The sequence below is a fragment of the Delphinus delphis genome, chromosome 5, assembly GCF_949987515.2.
Source record: "Delphinus delphis chromosome 5, mDelDel1.2, whole genome shotgun sequence".
Classification (NCBI taxonomy): Eukaryota; Metazoa; Chordata; class Mammalia; order Artiodactyla; family Delphinidae; genus Delphinus; species Delphinus delphis.
In genome coordinates, this window is record NC_082687.1 from 49,918,810 (window position 1) to 49,941,939 (window position 23,130).

The window sequence follows — 23,130 nt, forward strand, 5'->3', positions numbered from 1 at the left end:
GATAGAAAAACATTCTATTTTTAGAAGCTACTTGAAAGTCTTCCAACTTTAATAAGATACACATTCTGAAATATTTGTAATTTTTTCATTCAAATTTAATACTCTCTCAGGTGATTTACATATCTATTTCATGTGTATGTTAGATTATACCTCAAGAGAATGATACGCGCTCTAGCCTGACATATAAGTACATCATCCATGAGGACTCTGCACCTACAATCAACAACAACAATGTCATCCAGGAAGAATTCGATACTTTTGAGTGGGCATTGAAGAGCTGGTCTCAGTGTTCCAAACCCTGTGGTGGAGGTAACAATCGAACACATTTATTATATTAAAATGTAATTCATATAAAAGCCAATCTTCTTCCTTCTGCCTTAAGGATTATCTCTAATTGAGGCCACAATCTGAGAAACACCAACTATAACCAAAACTGAATAATACAAAGCATTTTGACTGAAATCTCAGGATCTACAAAGGATAGGAATCCATTCATAACAGTGGTAGGCCTTCTTAAAATCCCCTTGCCTTTCCTCCTTGTCTCATATCCATGTAGTGTTACCCTTAGTCACTTTACTCTTTCCAGACTCTCCCAAATTCAGTGTCCTCTGGTTCTTGCCTTTTTTCTTTTCCACTTTTACTTTCCATACCTATGCATTTCTTTTCAGCGTTAATAATGAAAGAGCTCTTAGTTGCACTATGTACCAGATGCCATTTTACATATTAATGATGAATGCTCACAATGGCTCTATGAGGTCAGTACTATTATTACCTCTGTCGTACTGATAGGGAAACTGAAGCACAGGGAAGATCAGTCATTTGCCTGGGGCCATGAGATACAAACCCAGGGAGGTAGTCTGGCTTCTTCATACGTGTTTGTACCGCATTCTGCCGCCTCTCTGCTCTCTCTAGAGGAGATCCATTAAGCTGTTCTCAGAGTTTCTCAATCTCTGCCATCATCCATTCCTCTAGCTCAGAACAACAAATGCTCCAGAATGGAACTGGCCTAGACAGAATTCTCTCACAATGATACTGAATAATTGAGAACAAGAAATTATTTTGTTGTTTGTATAGGGAATGCCTGGGTAAATATTTCATAATTTTAAATTCAAGGATGTATTTTTAAAGTTTTTTTTTTCTCCAGAGGGGGCATAAAATGTTTTTAGATAATTATTTTAAATGACAATTTATTCATCACAAGATGCTTATATAATTTGGATCCTCCCTTCTGTTGTATTATCAACATCTACTTGGTCACAAGACTTATCAGATACACTTTTTTGTTATCTGCCAGATCTATTCCTCCCTCACCGGGTTTCCTTCACAACTTTGGAAGGGAAGATTATTGCAAAGGTCTCTTAACTAGCCAACTAAATTTGATTTTCTTCTCTTCGTTTATTTCCAGGGTAATCTTTCTTGAATGGAAGAATGAATGAATAAATGAATTTGAGTAGAATTATACTATTTCCCTGATTCAGATCCTTTAGTCTCCTAATGTGTTACCCTAAAGACACAATGTAATTCTTTTTTTTACAGGGGTATAGTTGTTTTACAATGTTGTGTTAGTTTCTGCTGTATAGCGAAGTGAAGTAGAGTTCCCTGTGCTATACAGCAGGTTCTCATTAGTTATCTGTTTTATACATGTTAGTGTATATATGTCAATCCCAATCTCCCAGTTCACCCACCCCTTTCCCCCCTTGGTGTCCGTATGTTTGTTCTCTGCGTCTGTGTCTCTCTTTCTGCCTTGCAAACCGGTTCATCTGTACCATTTTCTAGATTCCACGTATATGCATTAATATATGATATTTGACACAACATAATTTATGTAATATTCTTGCCCAAAGTGAAAACCTGAATGAATCTAATCATTAGTTGACAAAGAAACCCAAATTGTGGGACATTTTATAAAACAGCTGGCTTATACATTTCAAAAATATTAAAAGACAAAAAGAGGCTCAGAAACTATTCCTAACTAATTCTGTGAAAACTAAATGCAGTGCATGATCATTGATTGGAAAAGCATTTCTATAAAGAACATTCTAGGGACAATTGATAAATTTTGAATATCGTCTTTATACTAGATACTAGTATTATATTTGTGTTAAATATTCTGATTTTAAGATTATATTGTGGTTATGTAAGAGAATGTGCTTGTTATGAGCTGAGGTATTTGGAAGTGAAGAATCAGGATGTCAGCAACTTACTCTCAAGTGGTTCAGCAACATTTTATATATAAATGTATATATAGTATGTGTATTATATATTATAATTAATTTATATATATAAATATATATCAAATATGGTGACATGGTAACACAAAGTTAATCTAGATGCAAGGCACGTAACATGTTCATTGTGCTTTCCTTACACGTTTTTTGTAGATTTGATATTTTTCAAAATTAAAAAATATATACACATATATTTTTTTAAACGTCTAAGTCAGTGCTTGTGGAGACCTTCAGTAACTCCCTGGATAAAGCCCAAACATTTGTCTGACATTCAAGGCTTTTAAGAACAGATCCTTTCCCATCTGTTGGGAAAAGCCATTCAAAGAGACCTACAATTTTCTATATGTCTTTTCTGTAGAAGCCTATGTCACTGGGTATTGTTGCCATAGTTTTCATATCTGACTCTCACAGGAGACTATTTATCAGGGTCTAGTTTATTAACAAGCATGCAGTTGCTATTTAATACTTTGTAATATTTATTAAAGATAAAGGATTTTTATTTATTTAATTTTTATTTAACTAATATGCTTCTGAAACTTCAGCACCTAGAACAGTGCCTGACTCAATAAATATTTGATAAATGAATGAATGAGTGAATGATCAAATGTATGATGGAATGAATAAGTGATTAAATCCAAAGAAATATATTTCTCTTACCAGGTTTCCAGTACACTAAATATGGATGCCGTAGGAAAAGTGATAATAAAATGGTTCATCGTAGCTTCTGTGAGGCCAACAAAAAGCCAAAACCTATTAGAAGAATGTGCAATATTCAAGAGTGTACACATCCACTGTAAGTGTTTATTTTAACTATCATATACTGAGGACAAAATAAAAAGGATTTAAATGTCTTCAGCTCTTTTTAGTTTTAACTTAATTTTTAGTCAAAGCTAATACATATACCTGGTTACAATGATCAGATCATTTCACAGGAATTATATAAAGCTGTAGTCCTGTGGGTTTTTTTCCCATATCTCTGCTTCTCAAAAATAACTGCTTTTATTTATTCTTCTCTTTTTTTATTGAAATATAGTTGACTTACAATATTGTGTTAGTTTCAGGTGTACAGCAAAGTGATTCAGTTATGGTTTTTTTTTGGATTATCTTACGTTATAGGTTATTACAAGATATTGAATGTATCAGTAGTTCCCTGTGCTATACAGTACATCTTTGTTGCTTTTCTATTTTATGTATAGTAATTTGTATCTGTTAATCCCATACTCTTAATTTATCCCTCCTTCCCTCTCTTTCCCCTTTGGTAACCATAAGTTTGAGTTTGTTTTCTATGTCTGTGAGTCTCTTTCTGTTTTATATATAAATTCATTTGTGTGTGTGTGTGTGTGTGTGTGTGTGTGTGTGTGTGTGTGTGTGTGTGTATCAATACTGATACTGATATTCAGAGTTCATATTATTCTAACAACATGTGTCTCTCTTGAGAGTTGAGTCACTTAGCATGCTCTGCTTATGTTTCTTTTCTTACTAAACTTTGTTTCTCCTAGAGTTAGTGAATGTCTTGATTTTTATGTATCATTTTCTACTACTTTTCACTAATTCATCCCCAAACTCTTCTCCTCTAAATGCTACGCACTCAAGTATCCTGTCCTTGTGTCTTCTTAGAGACATGTCCCAGAGAGTTCTCTGTGTTCTAGCTCCTGCCTGAGCTTCTACACAGCTTCCTTCCTGGGGCTTCTTTTTACCATCCTCCAAGGGATTCCTACTGCATGTCTCTTGTATTGGACCTCCTGTTTTCTGCATTCTTTTTCTTATCTTTTAGAGTATTCATTCATTCTGGTAGGGCATATCTTTCAGTAGTTTCATGAAAAAACTATATACAAAGGAAAAATTTTATATAAGAATTAAGCTTCTATACACCTAAGAAAAGTATATAATAGGTTAAAGTATAAGGGTATGTAAGAAGTCTTTCTTCTACTCTTACTCTTGATCATTTCGACACACATGTATGTATACCATTCCAACCTATAATATATTTTTCTCAGAATTTATAAACTTGCTCCATTATTTTCTAGACTCCAGTTATGCTCTTGAAAAGTCATTTGCTATTCTAAATCTCAATTATTTCTATGTGACCTCTTTTTTTTTTCTGTCTTTCAAAGTTTATAGGATCATTTTGTTCCTAGTGTCTTGAAATTTCATAGTGATAAACTGCCTTTGTGCTCATTTTTTCGCATCTCTTGTGCTGTATATTTGTAGACATTTTAAAACACAAAACTAATATCTTTTACCTCTGGGAAATTTTCTTGTATTTTTTCTTTGAAAAGTTTCCCCTATGATTTTCAGTATTCTTTCTGGGAAATTTGTAGTTAGGGTTTCTAGACAGATCTAATTCTTTTCTTTTCTTTTCTCTCCTGGTATTTACTGTTCTTCCTGCTGAATTTTTCCATTTTTGCTATTATGTCATTAACATCCAAGAGAGTTTTAACATCCAAGTGCTGTTTTGTTTATCAGATGTTCTGTTTTCCAGACACTTGATTCTTATTTCAAAGATGTAATATATTCGTTTATCTTTCTTAGGCTCTTAAAGATTATTTGCTTTTTTGTGCATTACTTCTTCTATTTCTTTTTTCCCTTCGTTCAGCATTTGCGTTAGAGACTTTCTATGTCTGGTGAACATTGGCTGTTCACATGTGTATAGAATGCAGCTTTAAACTTCTGTATGATACATAGGAATGTTATGGAGACAGTAGATCCTGAGAGTTCTCACCACAAGGAGAATTGTTTTTTCTTTTCTTTCTTTGCATCTATATGAGATGATGGATGTAACTAAACCTGTTGTGGTAGTCATCTCACAATATATGTAAATCAAACCATCATGCTGAACACTTTACGAGTGTATGCCATTTTATGTATTTTTTTATTGTCATTTTGGGAATTTCAGGAGGGAATAAGGTAACAAAGTATCTATGACTATGAAGTATATACTTCTCATGTTAACACCTATCTTTAAGTGAGAGTCACAGTGGAAGCCTTCAAAATTGAGTAAAATTTCTTAGTTGCCACAATTCATTCTACTGCCAGTTGAAAACCTATGTCAGTCTTAAACTCTGAATAGCAAAGACTGCCAAGGTTTTAACCTGTTTATATTTTGGTGCTCCATACATACAAAAAGAAAACAAAATTGCACAGGGAAAGTAACTTCGGAAAGGATAAATAGAATGCCTCCATTACATACTAACAGATTGATTACCTAGTTGGAATCAATGGTGACAACCCTTTGGGACATATGCAATGACAAACTGTCTGTCATATTGTATCCATAGCTAATTTGGAGAGGGCTGGGGCACTGACATCGAATTTGGACATAGAATTTGGGAATGTCCCATAGGATATCTTTTTGAAAATAAATTCCTTGGAAATATTTCTATCAGGTATATTCGTGGAAGCAGTTTCTGCTCAGGCCCAGATGCATACAACCTTTACCTTTTCATCAGGTCCAATAAGGGCCTATATGAAGAACTGAATTTTCCAAACGTGATGGATATGTCAGGTAGCCTTCACAGCAACAAGCATAGAGATGGAACTGTAATCTCATTTAGAGTATTCAAACATGAGTAAACTCATGAGGTAATGAAAAAGCAGCAGCAGCCAAACCACCTTGTCATAGCCGGCATCAGATGGAGCCTTTTTTAATTTCCTTTCAGATATTTAACACCATGAGGCAATATGGCTGAGAATTAATTGGTTTTATTTATTTTAATGAGTTGGTTTTTATAATTTTATAATTATTTATTATAATGAGTTGGTTTCTATTTTATTTTATTTTTATTGAAGTATAGTTGATTTACAATGTTATGTTAGTTTCAGGTAGACAGCAAAGTGATTCAGTTTTATATATATATGTATGTATATATGTTCTTTTTCAGATTCTTTTCCTTTATAGGTTATTACAAAATATTGAGCAGAGTTCCCTGTGCTATATAGTGGGGTTCTTGTTGATTATCTCTTTTATATATAGCAGCTTGTATCTGCTGATCCCAAACTCTTAATTTATCACTCCTCCACCCCCTTTCCCCTTTGGTAACCATAAGTTTGTTTTCTATGTGTGTGAATCTATTTCTGTTTTGTAAATAAGTTCATTTTTAGCATATTTTTAGATTCCACATATAAGTGATATCATGATACTTGTCTTTGTCTGACTTCCTTCACTTAGTATGATAATCTCTAGGTCCATTCGTGCTGCTGTAAATGGCATTATTTCATTTTTTATGGCTGAGTAATATTCCATTGGATATATGTGCCACATCTTCTTTATGAGTTGGTGCTATTTTGGGAAACTACCATCATGCCTGAACCTAAGGGGACAACTTTAAGATGAGTTTCAGAAACCCTCTGAGGATGATCCTTTTGGAAAAGAGAAGGTTGTTTCAGAGTCACTGGGAGACAGAATACTAGGGCATAACAAATAGATGTGCCCCGCCTATGACTGTTAGAAAGTTTTCAGACTTTTTGTTTGATGTGCCCGTCTTTCTGAACCTGCCCCGTGGGGCGGGGGCACATCATTCAGAGGGCAGAAAGAGCTAGGCTTGCGGTGCAGGGAGGGGCACACCACGCAACCCGGTTGCCAAGTTCAGTCTTAACCCCCATCCTCAGCTGGGCGGCAGAAGAATGGGAGCACTGCACCAAAACCTGCGGCAGTTCCGGCTATCAGCTCCGCGCCGTGCGCTGCCTCCAGCCGTCCCACGATGGCACCAACCGCTCGGTGCACAGCAAGTACTGCGTGGGGGGCCGTCCAGAGAGCCGCCGGCCTTGTAACAGAGTGCCCTGCCCGGCCCAGTGGAAAACGGGGCCCTGGAACGAGGTGGGTGTGCGAATTCTGTGTGCGTTGGCGGGGGGCGGTGGGGGGGGAGGGGTAAGGACGTGAAGTATATTTTAATTTGGCTTCTGTATCAGGTAGGCTTTGTGTGAATTGCAAAACTGTCACATATTTTGGAAGCATTACGCATCTGTAGGTATTAGGAAAAACTCACAGTTTAAAACAGTGTTTGCATGAAAGATTAGTTGATGGGGGCAAACCACGTTTGGATGTCTTGTGACACAGAGGCCTCTGAAAAGTGACTGATCTTCTGTCTGGTATTTTTTCTGAACTGCACCTTTCCTCCTGGATACATTCCAAACCCCTGACCTTGAATGCAGGGCCCTGCCCCATTTGACACCACACGAACGCTTCTTTTTTTTCTTTTTGTTGAAGTGTAGTTGATGTAACCTTAGAGTACCTTAGAGTCAGGTGTACAACTTAATGATTGGATATTTGTATACATTGCAAAATGACAACCACAATAAATCCCATGATAACTCTTCTTTGTTCATCTTCCTTTATTCTAACTGTTTGTCGCAGTCTGAGTAAACTGTTTACTGTTTCAAAGACCATGCTGGTCTGAGCCTCCTCCCTTTTGGCTGGCTTGCCCCTCCCCCTGCTGCTATGTGACCATATGCCCCTCATCCATCAAGGATCAGCTCCATGGTCCAAAATACCACCTTCCAGGGCTGCCCTTCCCGGCAGTCCTTCCTCCACATTCCAAAGGCAAAGAGGCCTTCCAGTGGCTTGCTGATCACAGCAGTGTACTGTAACTCCTGTCTTTGAGCCTGTGCTTGCCACTAGTCCATGCATTTCTCAAGAAACCAGGTGCTTTGCTTCCCCAGCGCCCAGTCGGTGCCTGTCCAAATGACGTCTCCTTGGTGACAGGCTGAGTCAGTGTCTCATTGCCCGTATTAACCACAGTTCTTTGATATATCTAAAAACTCCAAATGAAGAATCAGGGGGCGATAGTAGAGTGGCTCGGAGGAAAGGGCAGCAAAAAGTAGACAGAGGACAAAGGAGGGAGTGGAGAGCAGGCCCAGGAGGGAAGGAACAGGCAAATGAAAGTGACCTGCATAGGACCTTAAGGATAACTCATGTCTTGTTCCCCTCAGAGTCCTGGAACAAGCATCCCTCCTCTACAGCTCCTACCTAGATCAATAGCACGGCTGCTTCTGGGCTTAGTTTTAGAGGAGTTAGCCCATTCCTTAAAGAAATGAATTTGTGGGAAAAGAGTAATAGTAGCTCCAAAGAGGTTTAATTAACCAACATAGCATGTCAGTCAATTCACCATTTGTAAGGAAATTAAAAAATAAGAGAGAATGGGAAGCTCAATCTGTGACAGGCTCTCTGAAAACGGGCTCCACTACTGCTTTTAGGAACTACGGAAGGAGTTACATTATAACAATGACTTGTTTGGCATCAAATGCTTACTATATGCCAGGCATAACTGTTTTATATACATTGTCTCCTTTGCCTTCATTTAGTCCTACAGCAATTCTATGAAGCTTTCAGAGAAAGAACAATGCTCCCAGGGTAAAGCTAGGATTCTCTGTCTCCCAAGTCACTGTAACACTGGGCCGTAGAGAAAGAACTCCAGAGCTGTGTATGCGTGTGTGCTCGTGTGTGCATGTGTGTGTCTGAGTGTGCACATGGGGAAAGGAAGAAAGACAGTCCTGGTGGAATAAACGTCTATAATCACAGCCTTTGTTTCTGTAGTGTTCAGTAACCTGCGGCGAAGGGACAGAGGTGAGGCAGGTCCTCTGCAGGGCGGGTGACCACTGCGATGGTGAAAAGCCTGAGTCTGTCCGAGCCTGTCAGCTGCCTCCCTGTAATGGTAGGTGTGACACTGATGGATTTCACTGTTCTGATCATGGTTTTTGAGCCTCAAAAAGCAGAACTTCCTTTCTGGGCAAGCTCTGGCATTTCCATTTGCTTACTGAAAAATGACTAAAGGAAAACACCCTTGAGATATTAGCTTAATAGAGTTCTTTAAGATGGGTGTCTGCGGCAACGTCCCCTCCATTTAGTTATCATAACCGCTGCGGCCTCTGTGGTTTCCAGTAGGCAGTAATGCTGGGGTGAGGGCCGTGTCATGTGTATGTAGCTTCTGTCAATTTGTGTTTCTAGAAGCTACGTGTTTTCTCTCTTTGATTTTCTTTATGACTTCACATCATTGTCAAAGGCATAATAATGCAGAAGGTTTGGCAATACTTTACTAAAATCATTCAGTTTAGGCATGTGGATGATAAATGTCGTTCACAAAGCCACTTCCAGTTCCTGCTCATCCATTTTCATAGACTTGAACAGCGTGCTTTCAAAATAGATACCTTGTGCCTATGCTAAAATTTGCCTTACTCTTGCCATATTGCAAAAGCGGAGTCTCGTCTCTTTAAAGTACAGATCTTCCTCAATTTACAATGGAGTTACATCCTGATAAACTCATCCTAAGTTGAAAATACTGTCAGTCGAAAATGCATTTAAAACATCTAACCTACTGAACACCATAGCCTAGCGTGCTCCAAACACTTACGTTTGCCTATAGTTGGGTAAAATCATCTAACACAAGGCCTATTTGATAATAAAGTGTTGAATACCTCATATAATTTATTGAATACTATACTGAAGGTAAAAAACATAATGGTTGTCTGGGTACAGAATGGTTATAAGTGTGTCAGTCATTTGCCCTCGTGGTCGCCTGGCTGACTGGGAGCTGCAGCTGCTGCGCTGCCCAGCATCACAAAAGAGTATCATTCCATGTATCCCTAGCTCAGAAAAGATCCAAATTCAAAGTACTACTGAATGCATATGGCTTTCACACCATCATAAAGTCCAAAAATCGTAAGTAGAACCATCATAAGTCAGAGGACATCTGTATAATTTCATTTGCTATTGTAAAACAAATAGTATATATTGGATGGTTTCAGTTTCTATCACTGTCTCCTTCTTCCTCCTTTTCTGCCTCTCTCTGCATCTGTCTGTGTCCTTTGTGTCTCATTTTGTTTGTTTGTTTGTTTGTTTTGCGGTATGCGGGCCTCTCACTGTTGTGGCCATTCCCGTTGCGCAGCACAGGCTCCGGACGCGCAGGCTCAGCGGCCATGGCTCATGGGCCCAGCCGCTCCGCGGTATGTGGGATCTTCCCGGACGGGGGCATGAACCCCTGTCCCCTGCATCAGCAGGCGGACTTTCAACCACTGTGCCACCAGGGAAGCCCTGTGTCTCATTTTCTATCTCCACTTTTCTCTCCTCTCCTTTCCTCTGTGGGTTTCGCTCTCTGTCTCTGACTTGCTGTCACTTGCTGTCTGTGTGTTGCTCACTGTCTGTGTATATCACTCGTGCTTTTCCACCTCACTCTTTCTTCTCATTCTCTCTTTCTCTCCCCCCCCCCAGTCTCCCTACCTCTACCTCTTTTTTCTCTTTCTCCTGCTCTCTCCCTTTCCTCTTCTCTCTCTCCTCATCTCTTCGTGACTCTCTCCTTCTTCTCTATTTCCCTCTTTTTCTCTCTGACACTCCTCCTTCCCCCTTTTCTGGCACATGTGTCTGTCAGTGTCTCTCTTTCTCCTCCACTTTTCTCTGTCCTTCCTCACCCTCCCTGCCCACCTCCCTGTCTCTGCCACTCTGCATCTGTCTCTGCCACTCTGCATCTGTCTCTCCATCTCCCTGTGTCTCTTGCCTTCCCTGCCTTCTCTCTGTCCCAGTCCCCGTGTCCCTACCCCTCTGATTCTCTGTGCCTGTCTCTCTCTCCCTCTCTCTCTTCGTATCCTCCCACTGCCTGTCTACTCTTCCAAAGAAACCTTATAAAATATTTCTTTGTACATTTTCCTTTGAAATGTGGGGTGGCATGAACAAGTATGACCATGAGGGGGAGACAAAGGACTTACATATTTAATCATTTTTCTCTGGAAAGTATATTTGAAACTTCAAATCACAAGTAAAAGCCAAAAGAACAAATTTACCTAGTTAGAAGCTATAACATTTCCTGTCACCGTAGTATTTTACTCTTACATAGGCATTACTGTCAGGAGGTTAAACACTTTTCGAGTAAGCTTTATTGATCTTAATAACTGGTAGAGGTATATATTTCTGCAGATATGCCCAACTGTCAGCAAGAATTTGCTTGATACTTTTCCTTAAGCCAAAAGAAAATGTTATAGGCATAGAAAGCTATAGCCATAGAAAAAATAATTCAGATAGGAAAAGGGATTTATACTTGAGGTGAAACCCATTAATGTGATTCTCAGGCATTTACAACCTAATTAGATTATTATCTTAGCTAATATGAATTATTCAAACACATCATACTGTATCATAGATGTGTAAATGTGAGGGAAATACAAGTCATTCCACAACTTGGGAAGTGGGCATGGCATTATAATGCTAACAAAGGTGGTAAGTTTAGCCTGTTTTGGCCCTGACAACTGACCCTCTTTTTTTCCCCTCGAACTTTAGAAAAGGGATTTAATTTCTTTGGCAAGCTATATAGCAGGTTCCTTACCTAGCAATGTAGAATCACCTAATATTACATTGTAATTTTAAGTGATTATATCATATAAATGCCACAATTTACAATTCTTTGCATTTATTAATTGGATATGGGATCAGTATTCTGTGTTGGACTGTGTGCATGGGCTCTCTGCATAGGATATGCTCTGGAATGGCTGAAAAGAAATACAAACTAACATTTTTATGAGCTCAATGTTTGGATTTTTTGAAATCTAATTCTTATAACCTATGATCAATAAAATTAAAAAATAATAGAAATAGTCTGTACACACACACCTACCAAGTGTTTTGTGAGTGTTACTTTAGTACTCTTTAAAGTACTATCAATTCAATGAAATTAAAGAACCATGAATTGTTCATAAGAAAGTTGGCACCCTTTACCCAGATTTGTGCTTTCAAATAACAAATAACCTGAGAACGTTCAATGGTAACCATGAAACTGTTGCCTTCACTCTGGAGAATGTTCTCCAAATCAAAATAGTATCTTGATTTTTCTTTTGGTAATATAGTTTTAAGATTTAATATGTTCCAACAGGTCTTTAGTATTTATTTTGATTTTAAATTTAAATTTAATATAGAGGCTACTCTATTATAAAGAAAGAACTATCATAAAATTTAAAAAACCAGTGCCCTCTATATCTTAAAAATATGGTAAAACTAATTCTATTTTCTCATTCTAAAATCAGATATGTATTTCTACTAGGAAGAAAAAATTACCCTTGATCTGAAGACTCTTGATGGAGATGTGAAAGTGCTGGTCAATTCAAGTGCTTTGCACATAGAGAATACTTATTTTAGTAAATTCATCCTAATATTCATATTTTTAACGTGAAGTCTAATGTGGCAACTCCCATAAATGTTAGCTTTTACTTAAAATTTTTTATATTCATATACGATTTAAGTTTCTTCCCTCCTTTTATTCATTTTTAGTTATATTTATATTTAAAATGGAATATAGTTGAAATACAGTACTATGTTAATTTCAGATGTACTACCTGGTGATTTTGCATACACTATGCATAATGTATTTGCATACATTATGAAATGATCACCACAATGAGTCTGTCCCCATAGAAAGTTATTAACATGCGACTGGCGATATTCCTTACGCTGTATGTCACATCCCTATGGCCTATTTATTTTATAACTGGAGGTTTATACCTCTTAATCCCCTTCACCTGTTTTGCCCCTCCCTCAGCAATTGCCCATTTGTTCTCTGTATCTATGATTCTGTTTTTTGTATTGTTTGTTTTGTTTTGTTTTTTAGATTCCACATATAAGTGAAATCATACAATATTTATCTTTCTCTGTCTGACTTATTTCACTTAGCTTAATGCCCTCTAGCTCCATCCGTGTTGTCCTCCTTTTATGTTTGGATGTATGTCTCATTTTGTTGTCTTTTAATCTTTGCAGATGAGCCATGTTTGGGAGATAAATCCATATTCTGTCAAATGGAGGTGCTGGCGCGATACTGCTCCATACCAGGTTATAACAAGTTATGTTGTGAGTCATGTAGCAAGCGCAGCAGCACCCTGCCACCACCATACCTTCCAGAAGCTGCTGAAACTCATGATGATGCTATCTTTAACTCCAGTGACCTCCCCGAATCTCTAACGATGCCTACATCTTTGGTTCCTTACTATTTAGAGACTCCTGCTGAGAAGAAGAAATCTTTGAGCAGGATCTCTTCTGTAGGAGGTCCAAATGCACATGCTGCTTTCAGGCCAAACAGTAAATCCAGTGGTGCTAACCTACCCCAGAGGAGAGCTCAGCCAGCAGAAAACAAGACTCTGAGACTGGCCTCCCCACCCACCAAGAGTGGCCACCTCAGTTCATCTCCACAAATGGCTGCTGCCCCCTTCCTTGCAGCCAGTGATTCCATAGGTGCTTCTTCTCAGGCAAGAACCTCAAAGAAAGATGAAAAGATTATTGACAAGAGACGTCCGCTAAGATCATCCACATTGGAAAGATGAGAAAGTGAAGCCAAAAGGCTAGACATCAGTGGAAAATCTGGACAAGCTCGCTCTCCCTGTGGTGCATACAGCTTGTTTAAAGTGGAAATCTCCATAAATCATCAACTCATTTTATCTGTACGTGGAAGAACAAAAAGTGCTGGTTCACTTTCTAGTTGCTTTCATCCTCCTTTTGTTCTGCATTGACTCATTTACCAGAATTCATTGGAAGAAAGCACCAAAGATTATTAACCGAAGGAAAGTAAGTTGCTAAGTGTGTTGGTCATTTTCTAAAGCAGAAAAGGGACTGGAATCAATTGTGCATATCAGCTGATTTTTTTGTTGTTGTTTTTAAAAAGTTACAGTAAAAATAAAAAAGAGGTGCCAATGGTTTACATTTTAACAAAAGGTTTTGAAAATGGAGCAAAGAATTCTTAGACTTGTATTCCTATTTATCTATATTAGAAATATTGTATGAGCAAATTTGCAGCTGTTGTGTAAATACTGTATATTGCAGAAATCAGTATTATTTTAAGAGATGTGTTCTCAAATGATTGTTTACTATATTACATTTCTGGATATTCTAGGTGCCTGTCATTGAGTATTGCCTTATTTGACGTTCTATGAGTTGATTTTCAAAGCAGAATATTACAAAGAAGTTAGAAACACCGCTACTGACAATACAAAGGGTTTTGTTGTGTGGTTTTGTTTGATCAGCAATGTGACACCTAAATCACAGAAAAAGAAAAGAAACAGATAAGCTGCAGATATAGAGATTTCAACTTACCTATTACCTTCCATACTTTAAATAAAAAAGAATAAGTTTGGTGTCTTAGTATACTTGCAGTCACAGGGAACAGAGACCAGTAAATGAACCTGTGCAGGACAAAATGGAAACCCTTTTACCAGGGCCTCAAAAGACACCATTGAATTGTCCTGCTTTCCTGTGTTGTTTTTAATTGTCCCATTGTTGACATATACAAACAGGTATACTCAATGTACTGTAATTATTAACAAAGGAAAAATGTACTGAGATCATTTGTTTGTATGTCAGTAGCTGAGAAAAGCAGCGTTGAACTAGAAATAACAATCAAGTATAGCAGGGCTTTAAAAGGGCTCTGGAAGCAGCTTCAAGAAAGCATTTGTCGATGGTTGCAATATTTATTTTCCTCATGGTTCATATCTACATGTTCACAACCACCATGCATCTGACTGCAATAATGTGCTAGTAATTTATGTCAGTGATCACCTTACTCACAGTGAAGCCAGAAATGCTCTCTCCAGGGAGTAGATGTAAAGTACTTGTATATAGAATTCAGAACTGAAGATATTTATTAAAAGTTGATTTTTTTTCTTGATAGTATTTTTATGTACTAAATATTTACGCTAATATCAATGACATATTTTGGTAAACTAGAGAGACATAATTAGAGATGCATGCTTTGTTCTGTACATAGAGGAGAAATTTAAGCAAACTACAGCAGCCAAATCAAAGAGCTAAAATTGAACAAAATTGATGTTATGCAAATTTTGCATTTTTAGAGTAGTTGATGCAAAGTTGGTAACTTTTTCCCCTTTGACGAAACATAAAATAGTATGGGCTCAGATAGCTAGCTGTTTAATGAAATAGGGAATTAAAAACACCAAAAAAGAAGTATGTGAAGGAGATAAATACTTCATGAATTACACTTAAAAGAAAAAAGAAAGATAAGTGTTGAGAGCACAATGATTTGGAGGTCAGTTCCTGAACTGTCTAAAAATACATTATGCAAACTAAAATATAGATATGTTAATTTCTCAAAGCACAGAATGTGCAAGAACGTTTGCCTTTTAACCATGGTAAAAATAACAGCTTCACCTATTGACTCTACACCTCTAAAGAATCGCTGCTACTTGGTGCAAGACTTTTGAAAGTCAAATGAATTAGGTGAATTCCAGATTGTAAAACAATCCCTGAACCTCAAATAGAAGTCATTTTTTTCCCCTAAAAATTTCCCGAGCATGAAATTCTCCTCTAGTTTGCTTGCATGTGCATGCATCTGGTCCACAGGGGAACACAGAGAAACCTGGTCACACACATACACCTCCCATAAAGATGTATATATTCATTACATTTCTGATCTTTGAGCTTCCTTTTCTACTAAGCTAAAAATTCCTTTTTATCAAAGTGTACACTACTGATGCTGTTTGTTGTATTGGGAGCACGTAGCAATAAAAATGTTAACAAAATATAGAGCTGGCTCAATCGAGATTTTATCATTAGATTCATCACTGAGTAGTGGAAACATGTTATTTCCTCCTACAAAGTGAAATAGTATCAAGTTCATTTGCTACTTGGACTTTCTCTAAAGAGACTCAAACAAAGTGACCGTGTCTCCTCTTCTCACATCAGGTTGTATCATAATATTTTTTAAATAACATTTTAAAAAAAAGAAAATAAGAGGTTACGGGAGTGGCTTTTTGCCTAAGTCCATCCCACAGAACTTGAAGAGACAGAAAGTGGCAATAATAATGCTAGGGGTATGAGAAGGAAAAGGGGCACTTCTGTTTTTAAAATGTGTCATCCCAGGGTAGTTTTTAGAAAAGCAACCCTCAGCTTTGAACCCTGAGGATTGGTGGGAGCACATCACCCCAGGACTCAGGAGTGTGGGAAGGACAGGACATCCCAGAAGAGGGCATTTCTTTCTGTAAGAGGGAGACACTGTCTTGCCACAGTTCCCAGTCTAAACTGCAAAGGCAGACAGATTCAGGTTTGAACTCCACCGACCACTTCATACCTGAATGATCTTGGGTTGTCTCACTAGATTTCAGTTTCCTCATCTGTAAGATAGGAGGCAGAACTGTCAAGCATCATTGTGTGACTGCTGTGAGAAATGAGATAAGTAAAGCTGTTCGGGCAGGGCTTCACACTTAGTTATTCACTAAAATATTAAGTATCATCTTTGTCCTTGTAACTTCCCAAGCCTCCTCCCCATCATCTTCATTATGTAACAAAACCACAGCTTTCTTTTAGGGTCTACAGCTAGTTTGACTCATGATCACTATACCTCATTAATGGTGGTAAAGAACATAGTTTCAGGATCTAAAGACAAACAATTTAGCTTTAAAAATTAATAGGAAGGATAAACTCACTACAAATGATCTCCAGTCATTGATTTTGAAGAATTTTAGCAGAATATACCCACTCTACCTTTGCAAACAATAAATAAATAGACTAAAGAATAAGTATGTATTTCTGCAAAGATAGTCAGTGGTGCAGTAATGCCCCCAAATTATTAGCAAATAAAACGTTTCTCATGTATTTACGTTAATACACTTTGCAGAAATATCAAGTCATTCCTCTGTACCTACCATGAACCCACTTAAATATAAGATGTAAGAGAAAAAATCAAATAAAAATGATGAAAACATAGATAAGCCAGAAAGGACATTACTTGTTTTTAAAAATAATAAATAAAATTAAAAAGTAAAAGGCTAGGGGAGGGATAAATCAGAAGATGGGGATTGACATATACACACTACTATATATAAAATAGATAACTAATAAGGACCTACTGTATAGCACAGGGAACTCTACTCAATACTCTGTAATGGCCTATCTGGGAAAAGAATCTAAAAAAGAGTGGATATACGTATATGTATAACTGATTCACTTTGCTGTACACCTGAAACTAGCACAACATTGTAAATCAACTATACTCCAATAAAAATTTTTTTGAAAAGTAAAAGGCTAAAGTAAAACTGCATAAAATGCAGTAAAATATAAAAACCATCCTCGGGTACACAGGCATTATCAACACATCGATTAATATTAGAAAACATTTTGGACCCAGACACTTTTGAATAATTCACTTAGAGCTAGTGATAAAAATTTTAAATTAAAATACTGCCTACCAAGCAAAGCATAATCTACTGAAATGAATTTGTCATCAAAAGCACAATTCTAAAACAAGGTGCTATAAATTTCTGCAAACTGACTGTAGAGTTAACCAAAGAATCAGAACTTCCCCTAAATTTCTCCCAACCTGACATAAGGCAGGTGTGTAAAAAGTTGCTCATCTACTTCGTGGTGAACCCTAGAGTTGCTGCCTTAACACTCTTGATTGGAAAGGCTGCTCTTTTCCAGTCAACTCATAGTTTCAAATAAATTGTTGATTTGACCAATTAGCTTTCAACTGTTTGATTGTTAACAGTGCACCTGGGGCTGAGTAGTGTTGTGTGTCATGTTTTAAACTGCCAAAACCCCCAAAATATCCTGAGGTCAGGGAACAAAATAATTATTCACAGCCAAGTGTTATTCACACTCAGATCACAAGTGTTAATATCCTGCCCTATAGGATCACTCCAGAAGCTTAAACCAAAATAACAAAGCTCAATCCACTACTGAAGAAACAAGCGGTGCTATCTATCTGTAGATAGATAGATAGATAGATAGATAGATAGATAGATAGATAGATAGATAGATAGATAGATAGATTCTTTGTGTGGATATGCTAAATATATCCACACAAAGAATAATTCTTTTCAAATTAGCTGTTTGGAGACTTACAGGGAGAGACTTTGACTAGTAGTTCAAGGCTGAAACCAAACTTCTCCATTGTGGAAGATAAAGGGACGGTAGATCTGCTTTCTATTCCTATGACAAAGAAATCAGAGTTCTAAACTTCCCAAGAAGTTATGGTGCCCTGGCTGAGAGTGGGGGCAGTAAAGTCAGACTGCTGGCCTAAATGCTAGTTATACAGCCAACAAATTGTGACCTGAGTGAATGACTCAATGTGCCTAAGCCTCAGTCTGTTCATCTGTAAAACGAGGATGATGATGATTCATGGGGCTGTTTGAGCATAAAATTAGATAATCCAGAAAAAGCCCAGAACACAGGGCCTGACAGGCACTAAGTGTTCAATAAAAGTTTGCAAGTATTATTTCTTCCAGATAATCTTTTAAAAAAGGTATATATCTTTATATGGATGACCAACAGACCTCAAGAGATTCAATTTGATTTTTTTCAAATCAAGATCACAATTTTCACAAAGTCTCATCTGCCACTGGGACTTTGATAGGGATTGCACTGAATCTGTGGATTGCTTTCGGTATTATAGTCATTTTCACAATTTTGATTCTTCCAATCCAAGAACATGGTATATCTCTCCAGCTGTTTACATCATCTTTAATTTCTTTCATCAGTGTCTTATAGTTTTCTGCATACAGGTCTTTTGTCTCCTTAGGTAGTTTATTCCTAGGTATTTTTGTTGCAATGGTAAATGGGAGTGTTTCCTTAATTTTTCTTTCAGATTTTTCGTCATTAGTGTATAGGAATGCAAGAGATTTCTGTGCATTAATTTTGTATTCTGTTACTTTACCAAATTCATTGATTAGCTCTAGTAGTTTTCTGGTGGCATCTTTAGGATTCTCTATGAGCAGTATCATGTCACCTGCAAACAGTGACAGTTTCACTTCTTCTTTTCTGATTTGATTCCTTTTGTTTCTTTTTCTTCCCTGATTGCTGTGGCTAAAACTTCCAAAATTATGTTGAGTAATAGCAGTGAGAGTGAGCAACCTTGTCTTGTTCCTGATCTTAGAGGAAATGGTTTCAGTTTTTTAATATTGAGAACGATGTTGGCTGTTGGTTTGTCATATATGGCCCTTATTATGTTGAGGTAGGTTCCCTTTATAACCACTTTGGAGAGTTTTTATCATAACTGGGTGTTGAATTTTGTCAAAAGCTTTTTCTGCATCTATTGAGATTATCATATGGTTTTTATCATCCAGTTTGTTAATATGGTGTATCACATTGATTGATTTGTGTATACTGAAGAATCCTTGCATTCCTGGCATAAACCCCACTTGATCATGGTGTATGATCCTTTTAATGTGCTCTTGGATTCTGTTTGCTAGTATATTGTTAGGATTTTTGCATCTATGTTCTTCAGTGATATTGGCCTGTAGTTTTCTTTCTTTGTGACATCCTTGTCTGGTTTTGGTATCAGGGTGATGGTGGCCTCATAGAATCAGTTTGGGAGTGTTCCTCCCTCTGCTATATTTTGGAAGAGTTTGAGAAGGATAGGTGTTTGTTCTCTCTAAATGTTTGATAGCATTCGCCTGTGAAGCCAACTGGTCCTGGGCTTTTGTTTGTTGGAAGATTTTTTTTTTTTTTTTTTTTTTTTTGTTGGAAGATTTTTAATCACAGTTTCAATTTCAATGCTTGTGATTGGTCTGTTCATATTTTCTATTTCTTCCTGGCTCAGTCTGGGAAGATTGTGCTTTTCCAAGAATTTGTCCATTTCTTCCAGGTTGTCCATTTTATTGGCATATCTTTGCTTGTAGTAATCTCTTATGATTCTTTGTATTTCTGCAGTGTCAGATTTCACTTCTCCTTTTTCATTTCTAATTCTGTTGATTTGAGTCTTCTGCCTGTGTTTCTTGATGAGTCTGGCTAATGGTTTATCAGTTTTGTTTATCTTCTCAAAGAAACAGCTTTTAGTTTTATTGATCTTTGCTATTGTTTCCTTCATTTCTTCTTCATTTATTTCTTATCTGATCTTTATGATTTCTTTCCTTCTGCTAAGTTTAGGGTTTTTTGGTTCTTCTTTCTCTAATTGCTTTAGGTGTAAAGTTAGGTTGTTTATTTGAGATTTTTCTTCTTTCCTGAGGTAGGATTGTAATGCTATAAACTTCCCTGTTAGTACTGCTTTTCCTGATCCCATAGGTTTTGGGTCGTTGTGTCTTCATTCTGATTTGTTTCTAGGTATTTTTTGATTTCCTGTTTGATTTCTTCAGTGATCTCTTGGTTATTTAGTAGTGTACTGTTTACCCTCCATGTGTTTGTATTTATTACAGTCTTTTCCTGTAATATCTGTTGTGGTTGGAAAAGATACTTGATGTGATTTCAATTATCTTAAATTTACCAAGGCTTGATTTGTAACCCAAGATACGATGTATCCTGGAGAGTGTTCCATGAGCACTTGAGAATAAAGTGTATTCTCTTGTTTTTGGATGGAATGTCCTATAAATATCAATTAAGTGCAACTTGTCTAATGTGTCATTTAAAGCTTATGTTTCCTTATTTATTTTCATTTTGGATGATCTGTCCATTGGTGAAAGTGGGGTGCTAAAGTCCCTTACTATTATTGTGTTACTCTCGATTTCCCTTTTTATGGCTGTTAGCGTTTGCCTTATGTATTGAGATGCTCTTATGTTGGCTGCATAAATATTTACAATTGTTATATCTTCTTGGATTTATCCCTTGATCATTATGTAGTGTCTTTCTTTGTCTCTTGTAGTGGTCTTTATTTTAAAGTCTATTTTGTCTGATGCAAGAATTGCTACACCAGCTTTCTTTTGATTTCCATTTGCGTGGAATGTCTTTTTCCAACCCCTCACTTTCAGTCTGTATGTGTCCCTAGGTCTGAAGTGGGTCTCTTGTAGACAGCATATATACAGGTCTTGCTTTTGTATCCATTCAGCCAGTCTATGTCTTTGGGTTGGAGCATTTAAGCCATTTACATTTAAGGTAATTATTGATATGTATGTTCCTATTACCATTTTCTTAATTGTTTTAGGTTTGTTATTGTAGGTCTTTTCCTTCTCTTGTGTTTCCTGCCTAGAGAATTTCCTTTAGCATTTGTTGTAAAGCTGGTTTGGTGGTGCTCAGTTTTCTTAGCTTTTGCTTTTCTGTAAAGGTTTTAATTTCTCCATTGAATCTGAATGAGATCCTTGCTGTGTAGAGTAATCTTGGTTGTAGGTTTTGCCCTTTCATCACTTTAAACATGTCCTTCCACTCCCTTCTGGCTTTTAGAGTTTCTGCTGAAAGATCAGCTCTTAACTTTATTGGGATTCCCTTGTATATTATTTGTGGCTTTTCCATGGTGCTTTTAATATTTTTTCTTTGTATTTAATCTTTGAAAGTTTGATTAATATGTGTCTTGGCGTGTTTCTCCTTGGCTTTATCCTGTAAGAGATTCTCTGCGCTTCCTGGACCTATTTCCTTTCCCATGTTAGGGAAGTTTTCAACTATAATCTCTTCAAATATTTTCTCAGTTCTTTTCTTTTACTCTTCTTCTTCTAGGATCCCTATAATTCGAATGTTGGTGCATTTAATATTGTCCCAGAGGTCTCTGGGACTGTCCTAAATTCTTGTAATTCTTTCTTCTTTATTCTGCTCTACAGTAGATATTTACACCATTTTATCTTCCACGTCATGTACCCATTCTTCTGCCTCAGTTATTCTGCTATTGATTCCTTCTAGAGAATTTTTAATTTCATTTATTGTGTTGTTCATGACTGTTTGCTCTTTAGTTCTTGTAGGTCCTTGTTAAACGTTTCTTCTATTTTCTCCATTCTATTTCCAAAATTTTGGATCATCTTTACTGTCATTATTCTGAATTCTCTTTCAGGTAGACTGCCTATTTCCTCTTCATTTGTTAGGTCTGGTGGGTTTTTACTTTGTTCCTTCATCTGCTTTGTTTCTTTGTCTTCTCATTTTTCTTAACCTACTGTGTTTGGGGTCTCCTTTCACAGGCTGCAGGTTCGTATTTCCCGTTGTTTTTGGTGTCTGCCCTCAGTGGCTAAGGTTGGTTCAGTGGGTTCTGTAGGCTTCCTAGTGGAGGGGACTAGTGCCTGTGTTCTGGTGGATGAGGCTGGATCTTTTCTTTCTGGTGGGCAGGTCCACGTCTTGTGGTGTGTTTTGGGGTGTCTTTGACCTTTTTATGACTTTAGGCAGCCTCTCTGCTAATGGGTGGGGTTGTGTTCCTGTCTTGCAAGTTGTTTGGCATAGGGTGTCCAGCACTGTAGCTTGCTGGTCATTGAGTGGAGCTGGGTCTTGGCGTTGAGATGGAGATCTCTGGGAGACTTTTGTCATTTGATATTCAGTGGAGCTGGGAGGTCTCTGGTGAAGCAATGTCCTGAACTTGGCTCTCCCACCTCAGACGCACAGCCCTGAGGCCTGGCTGGAGCACCAAGAGCCTGTCATCCACATGGCTCAGAATAAAAGGGAGAAAGAAAGAGAGAAAGAGAGAAAGAGAGAGAGAGAGAGAGAGAGAGAGAGAGGGAGTGGGAGAGAGAGGGAGGGAGGGATGGAGGAAGGAAGGAAGGAAAAGAGAGAGAGAGAGAGAGAGAGGGAGGGAGGGAGGGAGGAAGGAGAAAGAAAAAGGAAAATAATTATTAAAAAATTGTTTTAAGTAATTAAAAAAAAATAATGACAGAAGAGAACAACCAAACCAAAAAACAAATCCACCAATGATAACAAGTGCTGAAAACTATACTAAAAAAAAACAAAAGGGGACAGACAGAACCCTGGTGAAATGGTGAAAAATGGTGAAAGCAAAGTATACAGAAAAAATCACACACAGAAGCATACGAATACATACAAAAAGAGAAAAAGGGAAATATATATATGTATATATATAATATATATAATATAATTATATTATATATATTATATACTACATAATTATATATTAATATATTAATCATATATTCTATATATTATTATATATTGATATATTATATATTAATTATTAATTATATATATTAATTATATAATTATACTATATATTATATATATAATATAATATATATATATCATTGCTCCCAAAGGACACCTCCTCAATTTGGGATGATTCATTGTCTATTCAGG

General features: G+C 37.1%; 1 protein-coding gene across 1 annotated transcript in view; it reads left to right on the top strand.

Moving 5' to 3' along the window:
* The window catches only part of ADAMTS3 (ADAM metallopeptidase with thrombospondin type 1 motif 3), a 289,253-nt gene extending 273,552 nt beyond the window's left edge, over nucleotides 1–15,701 (top strand). Inside the window, exons 18-22 of the mRNA XM_060012409.1 lie at nucleotides 144–309; nucleotides 2,889–3,021; nucleotides 6,837–7,044; nucleotides 8,761–8,878; nucleotides 12,958–15,701. Of these exons, the coding sequence (XP_059868392.1) occupies nucleotides 144–309; nucleotides 2,889–3,021; nucleotides 6,837–7,044; nucleotides 8,761–8,878; nucleotides 12,958–13,517 (1,185 nt within the window). The 3' untranslated portion in view covers nucleotides 13,518–15,701. The remainder of the gene's footprint in view (nucleotides 1–143; nucleotides 310–2,888; nucleotides 3,022–6,836; nucleotides 7,045–8,760; nucleotides 8,879–12,957) is intronic.
* Nucleotides 15,702–23,130: the final 7,429 nt, after the last annotated feature.